At 33.2% G+C, this 10818-nt stretch overlaps 1 protein-coding gene across 1 annotated transcript; it reads left to right on the top strand.

Annotated features, from left to right (window-relative positions):
• Positions 1 to 1989: 1989 nt before the first annotated feature.
• Positions 1990 to 3873, top strand: LOC138929601 (putative uncharacterized protein DDB_G0271982). The gene is made up of 4 exons (XM_070288992.1): positions 1990 to 2609; positions 3286 to 3355; positions 3462 to 3488; positions 3579 to 3873. The coding sequence occupies exons 1-4, from the start codon at positions 2016 to 2018 to the stop codon at positions 3863 to 3865; spliced, it is 978 nt and encodes a 325-aa protein (XP_070145093.1). The 5' UTR covers positions 1990 to 2015; the 3' UTR covers positions 3866 to 3873.
• Positions 3874 to 10818: the final 6945 nt, after the last annotated feature.

The raw sequence follows: 10818 nt of genomic DNA, 5'->3' as shown, positions 1-10818 counted from the left end.
TTCCTTCAGCTTTTATATTTATAATAATAATGACACTCGACAAGTTTGGATGTTTTTTAATTGAGAGAGAGTACTCAAGGGAGATTAAAAAGGGGGTAATCAAATTTCAAAGCTTACTCACTGACTCTGATGGTAATTTAAATCTTCAGAGAAAAAGATTTAAAAATTGTTTACCTCCCATCCATGAAAATGATGTAGTAACAAAGAATTATGTTGATGATGAAACAAGAAAAGTATTAACAAATATATCTACTGTAATTTCCAATCAACCACAGAAACAGTCAATTTTTAAAGTAAAACCCCGAATAAATCATGTTGAGAGCAAAGTGAATGAAATTTCTTCAAAAATTGATTATCTAAAGAAAAATCTTCGTGAAATAATAATGCAAATTGATGAAATAGAAAATAGTATTTTCAGCTATATAATTCACCCGCAATCAATATTAAAAAGTGAAACAATATCTAAGGAGCGAACACCATTCATCCCGAATAAAATTAAAATATGAGTAAGCGAGATATTGTGAATGAATTACATCGCCCCACATTAAAAAACTTCCCACGACGTCGAGTGATAGTAAAAGGAATTAATGATTTATGGCAAGCTGATTTAGTTGAGATGAGGCCTTATGCTTCTGTCAATAAAGGCTATAAATATTTATTGACAGTTGTGGATTGTTTCAGTAAGTTCGCTTTTGGGGAGGCGGTGAAATCAAAAAATGCAACAGATGTCACCAAAGCTATGTTAAACATTTTAAAGTCTGGTCGAGGGGCACCCAAGAATTTACAAACAGATAATGGAAATGAGTTCTATAATAAACAATTTCAAGAATTAATGACGCGATTTAAAATTCATCATTACTCAACTTTTAGCGTTCTTAAAGCATCGATCGTGGAACGTTTTAATAGAACATTAAAAGAACTTATGTGGCGTGAGTTTAGTTTCAATGGAAAATATACATGGATTCAAATGTATAAAAACTTAATTGATATTTACAACAACAGGAAGCATAGAACAATAAAAATGAAACCAATTGACGTCAATGCGTCTAATGAGAAACAACTTTTATCAACGGTCTACAACCACCGAAAAGTATTTTTAAATAACAAAAATTTACGGGAAGGGGAATTTGTACGCATAAGTAAATATAAACATGTATTCACAAAGGGGTACATAGCGGGCTGGACCACAGAAATTTTTCGAATACGACATGTTAACAACACATTCCCCACCACTTATTTACTTGAAGATCTGAAGGGGACCCCTATAGAAGGCGGTTTCTATGCCCAAGAAATAAAAAAGACTATGTTCCCCCACACTTATCTCGTCGAGAAGATTTTGAAGCGGAAGGGGGATCGTGTGCTTGTGCGCTGGCTAGGCTTTCCAAAGTCAGAAGATAGCTGGGTCCATAAAAACGAAATTCTATAATTAATGCGTGACGGATAGTGCGTGGAGGGCGATGTGCGTTGAGGGCGATGTGCGTGGAGGGCGATGTGGAATATACTCTGTGTATATGCGTGTGTGGTATGCGGCTGATAGTGCGTGGCGAGCAGTGCCTTCTATATACAAACCGAAGAAAAATCTTGATAATTGTTTGTATGTGCATGTGAATGTCTATGTTTTGTTTAATTTCTCTGCTCGTTCTCAATGTGAAAAGGGCGAATGAATTTTCGGTCCAGATCAGTTCCCAACTATTCTTACATTGGAAAACATCACTATGTCTTTCAACGCGGTCGTGATCTTCGTTTTCGCGACTATTTGGTGTGGCGTGAAGACTGCTCCGGTTAAATATGTACTAGCTAATTTAACAAACTCAACTTCATGGAATTCATCAAATGAAGTTGAGTTTTTAATGAATTTACCGAATTCGAACAAATTAATGAGGATAGAATTTAATTTTGAAATTTTGGAAGATACCGAAATTTACAAAAACATATCCTCAACTATTATTAATGATAAAAATGAGAAATTAATTGAAAGTGAAAGTGAAAGTGAAAGTGAAAGTGAGAGTGAGAATATGGTGCCTTCACTGCTGCGAATTTCGTCAACCCCGCCTTCATCACCCTCACGAATTTTCATCGAGGACGGAGAAGCAATATCAACTTCAACGCTGGAAACAACCCTCATTAATGGGGGTAATGATGATGATGATGATGATGTAGCAACAACAACAACGACAAATAAACCTGCACCCTCACCAATTTTGAATGAGGATAGAGAAGTTGATACAACCCTCATTAGTGAGGGTGATGGAACAACAACAACAACAACAACAAATAAACCTGCACCCTCACCAATTTTCAATGATGATGATAATGATGATGGAACAACAACAACAACAACAAATAAACCTGCACCCTCACCAATTTTATTCGAGAATGGAGAAGAACAATCGATGAGGACGTTGGAACCAATTTTACCTTCTACTACCGGAAACGAATCAAATACAACTCTTGTGATGACCAGGGAAAGGCTATTACTCAATAGTTCAACATTTGAAACATCAACTTCAGCTGTTACTTCAACTTCTACAACTACAGCGAATACTATGGCGGATGATAGTTCTTCATTTAAGATCATGTTGGGGATAGCCGATAATGATGAGGATAATGTAAGTCGTATACCAGTGAAGAGAAACACGACGCGTAGATTAAAAAATAGTTCAACTATGAATAGCACAGGTATAGCCATAACCAAAAAAAAATTAATAGAAAACTTTAAGCAAAAATTAATAGCCCAGGAGAAAAAAATAGGTGGTCATTTCGATTTAGGTCACAGAGGGGCTAATAGATATTTTATTATTTCATATTCAAATGGCAAGGTGGGTATTAAATGTCACTATAGATCTAGATTAGCTCACACCTCAAATACTGACAATAAAAAAATAAATCATATTCCTCCATCAACACTTAGAATAAATTGTTTTGAATTTGCTGAGGCGTTAACACAAGAGGCTCTTGTTAATGAGAGAAAGAAAGACAAGAAAATTAGGACACAGATTTCGAGCGAGGCAGATCATCAAATTGCAACAGAAAACAGGTATCAGGATATTAACGATGATTATTTAAGTGATGAACCACAAGTGCGGGAAATTAGAAATGATGAGGCAGAGCAAATAAATGCAATATATTAAAAAAGAGGAATATAGCAGATAGACTGTTAGATGATTATTTAAATAGAAAAGAAACCCAGATTTCGAACGATGAAATAAAGGTTAAAAACATTGATGAGTTCCAATCAATACTTAATGATGAAATTTCATAGGTAAAAAGTTATTTCTCTTCCAGAATATAAAATTTAGTGAAGGTTATGACTGGGAGAAAAACAAGATTCAAAATGATACAACTAATAAAAAAGGTGAGTAAACTAAATTTATGTTTATTTTCAATTTTGAAATATTATACTAATTTTTTTTCTTTTCTTTTATTTTCTTCTCTTTTCTTCTCTTTTTATTTTTCTATAGATAGGGGAAATGATATGAATGAAAAAGGTGAGTGAACTAAATTTGTATTTATATATTTTTCATTTTTGTATATAGTTGAATATTTCATAATTATTTTTTATTTAATTTTGTTTACAGATAAGGCTTTGGAAAATAATCTAATCAGTGAAGAAGGGATTTTTTATGTAGACACAGATGAAGAAGAAGAAGCAGGACGGCTATATGAAAATGAACTTATTTATATGGAAGGCGGCGCTGAAAATTATAAACAAATCTTACCTTTAAATATAGACCAAGAAGATGAAAACCCCCTCCCCCCTCCATTTGTTGATGATACAAACCAAAACGAAAATGATGTAATTTTAATGGAGGGAGGATTAACTAATTACACCCAAATTGTGAAATCTAATATATTAGATCCATAAGAAGAATTTCCCACCAATAATGAAATGAATCAAGTTATTTAAAAAATTTTTTTGAAATTTATATTGTTTCTTTATTTAAAAAATAAAAATTTTTTTTTTTTTTTTCTAAAATTGTTATTATTATTACTAACTTTTTTTTTTTAAATTGATTAAGAAAATATACAATTGTTCTTAAAAATATATAATGAATATAAATAAAACTAATAATTTTTATTGTTCAAAAAAATTAATATTGTTAAAAAAATACATATTTGTTCTTAGAATTAAGTTTTTACATGTTTCACAAAGTTAAATAAAATTATACTTGTTTATTATAATATATTATCTAAATACTTTTTATTTAAAATCATCCGATTTTCTTATTATAAATAGGTCTTGTTCTAATTCCTTGACTTCCAATTTAAATTGGTCTTCCTCTCTTTTTTGTAAATATTCTTCTAATTTTTTTTGTTCTAAATTACTCCTATTTGTACAATTTTCAATTTTTTTTATTTTCTCATTCCACTCGAAAATACTTACATCTAATTCAGCTATTTTACATTCTAAATCTTTTTCTTCTATTTTATAATGCCCATATGCCATAGTACTCATTTTATTAGAATCTATAATTCTCTTATCATCTTTACTATTAAGTATAATTTTATTACACCTAATAGTAGATACTACATGATTTGATGATCGAAACATTGCCATTGACCCTATCACAGACTCCTCAGAAAGCAAACACTTTTTATAATCATGAAAGTCTATTTTCTCTATTGCGCTTCGTTTGACACCTTTTGATTTTTTTATTGTTTTTTCAGCGCTACCATCACCCTCACTAAATTTATATGAATACATTTTCGAGCGTAAACCAACAAACTCGAGCATGGGTTTCCCATTGAGTTCATCTTTGAAAAACCCTAACTTTTTTTTATTGGTTTTAGGAAAATTATACGTTTCAGCAATTTTATCTGGAAATTCAGATGTATCAAAATATGACTCTATATCATTTCTAATATCATTATAGAAGTCATCAGTTTTGATGGTATATATAAATGAATCTGTGTCCATATAATTTAATTGTATGTTTTCATTAAATTTTGGTTTCATATAATTATAATGAAAATCATACATCTTCCATTTTGAAATTTCAAGAATTGAAAAACCTAAATATAATGGTTTATTATATAAAACATTTAATTTGGTCATTTGAAATGCATAAAAATGATCCGAAAATTTTTTCAGACTATGAAAGTTAGATTTAGAAATCAGTGAACGGGCGCAATCTCTTTTACGACCGGGAGAATCATTTGGAGTTGCACTTTCCCATTCTGAAATTAATTTAATATTAACGCGTTTATCAACGTTCTCCATGGTCTTTCCAAATACCGCATTGTTTAATAATTTATAAAAATCTTTATCAAATGGATTTTTAGCATTTGTACGATGAAAATTATTAAGATCAATATATTTCTTCAACCAAGGTTTTTGGAAGAAGCGAAGACCTCTATGAATTTTTTTTAATTGTAACCCACATTCTAAGCACTGTTTCAAATTTCTATAATGGATTATATATTTATTTTTATCTTTAAGATCTGCAATTAATTTCTTTACTTTAGATGATGGTGTTGGTAGCTGATTACTACAACAAAATGGTAAGTCATTATGAGTCTCATGCAAGCTAAACGGATAATCTAAATCTACCTCGAACATGTAGCCATATTCAGAATCATCTGGGAGCTCTAATATATTTATATTATCAAGGGTTTCCCTTGATACCCATTCAAATCCTCCATATGGCAAAGGTTGGGACATGGCCCATCCATACAAATTGTTGGCATCAATATATGATAAATATTGGGATTCTTTTTTATCGTCATAAGAATCCAAATATTTATGATTAGCTTTTGAATATCGATTTACGCATTGCACGAGACCACCACGAATACCCGATTGCAGAAATTTTAATTGATCTATATCTGTTAACAGTTCTAGCTCAATTTCGGTATATTTTAGCATGGCCTCCCATGATAAACCAGGTAAGGTGTAAAAATGCGCAGGGTCTAATGAATGAATTTTCATGCAGATATTTCGAAAGTTTTCAAAAACATCTGTCATTAACAAGACATCTGTTTTCAAATACAATTCCAAATAATCTTTTAAATTTTGACATGAAAATTTATCCCAAACCCTCTGTGCATGAGTGTAATTTTCTTCCGAACAATTAGTTTCTGTTAGGGAGCTATAGAATGCTTCTCGGGGGGGTAAAGAAGTTTCTGATAGCCTCTCAACTGAATCTAAATATTCATAAGGAAATACACCCTTACGCCTCATCAAAGAAAATTCTTCCTGATTTTCAAAGAAAGTTTTCGTTGTTACTAATTGATCATCATCTAGGTTTGATGCAAGTGTGTCTAAGGCGGACGACATGAAGCGGAAAGAATCAAGGAAGCGAATCTGAAAACTTCCCCCATCATCAGTAGTTATAGTTTTTGAGAGGGAAATATAGTGCTCCTTATTCGATGGAATAACACTCATTTCTCCAGGTATGAGAGCCAATTCTTTCACGAATAAATGACAATCATACCTGGAGAAATTATGGAAAAAAACTGGGATGAAGTCTGGGACTTGATATTTTAAATTGCATGCATTATGTGCAGCACCTCTGAATTTACCAGTAAAATGGCAATGATCCCTCACCCTATCTAATAAAAGGGGACTATGGCAGATATGACATTTATCAGTTTTTTGGAATTCTTCTTCCTCATCCATAGACATTTGGATGGGAACTTCTTTTGAAATATAATTTGAATAAATATATTTTAAATTTGTAATGAGTGAATTAACAAAATTTTGCCCTGCTTCTAAGGTCGTTTCAATTTCTAACTTACTTAAACTATCATCATACGCGCACTTAATATAATATGCATATGCTATAGGCACATGTGTATTTATTTTAAATAGTTTTTGACTAATAGCCTTCTCATCAGGCTGCAGTATAGCTTCAAAGTCAGCATATACTGAAAATGGCACCTTAACCTCCTTATGAACATTCGTGTAGCGGAGGGTGGCGTTGCGCGGATGGGGCAGTCTGGAAACTATTTTGCTACACACTTCAGAATGACGTTTGGCAGCTTCCTTAGTTAAGGAATAATTCAGGCATCTATTGCAGAACCACTGCTTTCTTTTCCCTTTTCCCGTCTGAGAGGCAACCAAACTAAAACAATGAATAATAAAAAAGAAGCTATTAGCTAAAATCCCCCTAACGTTTAACTATATATAAAGGTGAATAGAAAATTAAAAAAAAAAAAAAAAAAAAAGGGGAACAGAAAATTAAAAAAAAAAATTAAAAAAATAAACATAAATAAATAGATAAATAAAATAATAAAATAATAAAAATCAAAATAAAAAAAAAAATATATATATATATATATTTAATAATATAATAAAAATAGGAAAATAATAAAAATAATAAATAAGACTCACCCTGAAAGATTTCTTATCCATGTGTAGTGCGCTTTATTTCCTTCCTCCAAAAGCAGCATATTTATGTGGCGGGGTTTCACCTCAGGTGGGTAAAAAATGGGGCCATAAATTAATCCATCATCATATCCAAAAACAGATACGCTCAGCTCCAGGTTTTTTTTCATAAAATCCGTGATATGTCGAGGGTTGAGAGGGAACTCCAATCCACTGAAATCCAATTGGTATCCGTTTTGGAGGGTGATAACATCATCTTCAATGTTAACCCTATACCCGCTGCATCTACTCCGTTTGGTTGATTTGTTCATGATCGCAGCAATTATCGTCCACTTGAAACAAAACTCATCGTTCAAGTTTCTTACATTCACAATGGATCCTTTATTTTCCAGTGCCTCAGGTAGCTCGATAAATGACGATCCTCTTATTGGTGAATATTGGTTCACGTTCATCTCAAGCCGAGCGATGTGGACCAATGTCCATCCACTATCCCTCTCTTGGAACTCATCCATTTTTCCAATTATTTTCTCCGTGTGGTCCTCATATTCATTGTTAATGTCTGAGTGCATGGAGAGAATTGTCATTTTCGATTGAAATGACTTCATCTCCATACACTCCTCTTCATCTTTTAATAGCTTATACAAACCGAAAAGTTCAAAATTAACTTTTACGGATGCATAGCTTTCCAAAATTGTTGCTAGATGAGGCAGAAATGCGTCTCCTGCCTCTCGTAGAAATGATGCTGGGAATATCACTCCTGCCTGCGTATTCTCGAACAGGTAGTGAAGGATCCTCCCTCGAAATCCATCTGCTACTTTTTTGACCCGGGAATCCACGGGTTCAATAGCATTCATTTTATGCTTCTCCGTTCGCACATGCTGATTCCATTCAGCAGAGGAATTTGTGGGCATATTGCACTTTTCGCAGAATCGATACATTTTGGTTCTTGTTTTTTATTTTATGTTTTTTAATTCACTTGATCGATATATTTTTTTTTTTTTTGAATAGCACAGCACAGCACTATTTACAAACAGTTTTAATAATTTCTTAAATTTTCCTTTTTGTTCGTTTGTTTTTTATTATTTTATTTTTTGATTTGGTTAATTGCACAGCACAGCACTATTTACAAACAGTTTAAATTATTTTTTTAATTTTCCTTTTGTTTCTTTGTTTTTTAATTTATTTATTTTTATTATTTTTCTTTTTTTCTGATTTCAATAGCACAACACAGCACTATTTACATTATTCAGTTCACTTTCACTTTGCTTTTTTTCAGTTTCTTTTTTTTTTGTTATATATTTTTTAAACACTTGGTCGAGTTTTCACTTTACAAAAAATGTATTATTGGAGACCGAGAGAAATTTTCGAGACGAAGAAAAATATCTTGACGCGAGCGAATGTTTTTTTAAACTAAAACCATTTCCCGAAATGCGCTTTCCAAGATGACTTTTTGGGGGTTTAGAAAGTACCCCATTTCCTTATTTCTATGAATGTGCGTGAGAAAGTCTTAAGGGGGTATGTTTAAATTCTTATGTGTTCTTCAAATTTCTCTTTTTGTTCACATCCCTTTTCTATTAGAAAGGTTAGCTCCCCGAAATTATGCTAATTTAAGGTAACATCCACATATGTTACACATAGGATGGTGGGGTTGAAACACTTAAGATCCTCCACCCTTACACACAACTCTTTGTTACAAAAGGTGTGGGAAAGTCTTAAGAATATTTAGGATACATTTTTTGTTTCCTAGAAAATGTGTCTTTTAGTTCACATGCCCTCTCTATTAATTCAAACATCTGCGATCATCCACCCTCACATGCACACAACTCTTTCTTTCATGCGGTGTGGGAAAGTCTTGAAGATATTTTGGGATATATTCAAATTTCTTCGATTCCTTTCACATGCTTTCTTTATTAATTTAAACGTTTACGATCGCCCACCCTTTCCCACGGAATACCTTCTCACTATTAAGGGGGTGATATTCATATACACACATCTATAACCTTCTATATCATCATCTACTCCCCACTTATGTCATACATATACTCATCCTATATGCACATAACTAGAAAATACTTTCAAATTATACAACAAAATATATCATTACATGTTTAGCCAAGTTAATTGAATCTACTTTCCACCAATTAAAACACACAAGCAGGCCTGGGTAGACACGAGCCCCACACACGATCTTACAAATTCATAGATCAACAGGTAAGCAACAACCCTCGCTAGAAATTTCTTGGCACAAGCTACACACAAGCATAAGAACATTTCCCATCCACCACCACCACACGAGTCGGCCAGGTACAAACCGTTCAGGCACAAGCCACACGATCTCACAAATTCATAGATCAACAGGTAAGCAAGTCTCACAACAACCCTCGCTAGAAATTTCTTGGCACAAGCATGAGAACTCACCCCATCTACCACCACACGATCTCACAAATTCTCACGCATGACAACAGAAACAAAACCGTTACAAGGTATTACACGTTTAGACAAGTTAAATAACCGGGGTGACTTACACACCTGTTATCCTAATTGAATTACATTAACACAAGCCGGATACGCACAATAACTAACCCTAATAAATTCTTATGCATTATGCCTCATCCCTCCCTCCTTCACAAATTCTCACAAATTCCTTATGTCTCATCCCTCCCTCCTTCACAAAATCCCACAAATTCCCATGCTTGAACACACACACCTTATCCCTTTAACCCCTCCCAATCAGTTTCTCACGCTTAACAACACACAAAACTGCATATGATCATGCATGCGTAAAATAATGAGGGGAGGATCTTACCCTAAACCCCTTCCCCTAATAATTAATTGATTTTTTATGCTAATTAGGACACCTGCGCCCCCCTCGCGCGCAGTCATGCGTGACTAATGACCCTCCGCACCCCTCGTGCGCAGTCATGCGTGACTAATGACCCCCCCACCCCCTACCAAACTGGCCAAGGACCCGCAATACTCTTCTACTAACGAACGCTTTTAATATTATTACAAGTGAGCCTGTAATCGTTATTTGTTGGTTCGCAACATCCGATAAAATTTGAAACAGATATAAGCTCTTGTGGATATATTGGTAGAATTATGTGTCTTGATATCTATCTCTATATGAATTGGAAATATTGGTTGGCGTGCAATTATTCTGATATTTTTGGCATTATTTGCTCAGATGAGAGTTTTTAGTCTCTACTTATTGCAAATGTAATCATTTCAAAAAAAAAAAAAATTAACTGAAGTGCATCATAGAGTAGAGGAAGAGAAAGCGCAAGACAAATGTGGAATTCTTTTTGTGTCCAGAATTCACATGACTGATTTCAACTCCGATAAATAAAAATAAATTGACAGAAAAACGTCTGAACTTAGAATGGAAATCTAATAACTGAATGATCAGAGTCAGGATTCAGGATTGATTGATATAGTTAATAAACAACTCAAAATAATTTAAATTAAATTGAGCTATGAAGGGGGGTTCTTAA

Source organism: Drosophila kikkawai, unplaced genomic scaffold, assembly GCF_030179895.1.
Source record: "Drosophila kikkawai strain 14028-0561.14 unplaced genomic scaffold, DkikHiC1v2 scaffold_71, whole genome shotgun sequence".
In the NCBI taxonomy this organism is placed as follows: domain Eukaryota; kingdom Metazoa; phylum Arthropoda; class Insecta; order Diptera; family Drosophilidae; genus Drosophila; species Drosophila kikkawai.
This window is presented reverse-complemented; position numbering and strand designations above follow the sequence as displayed.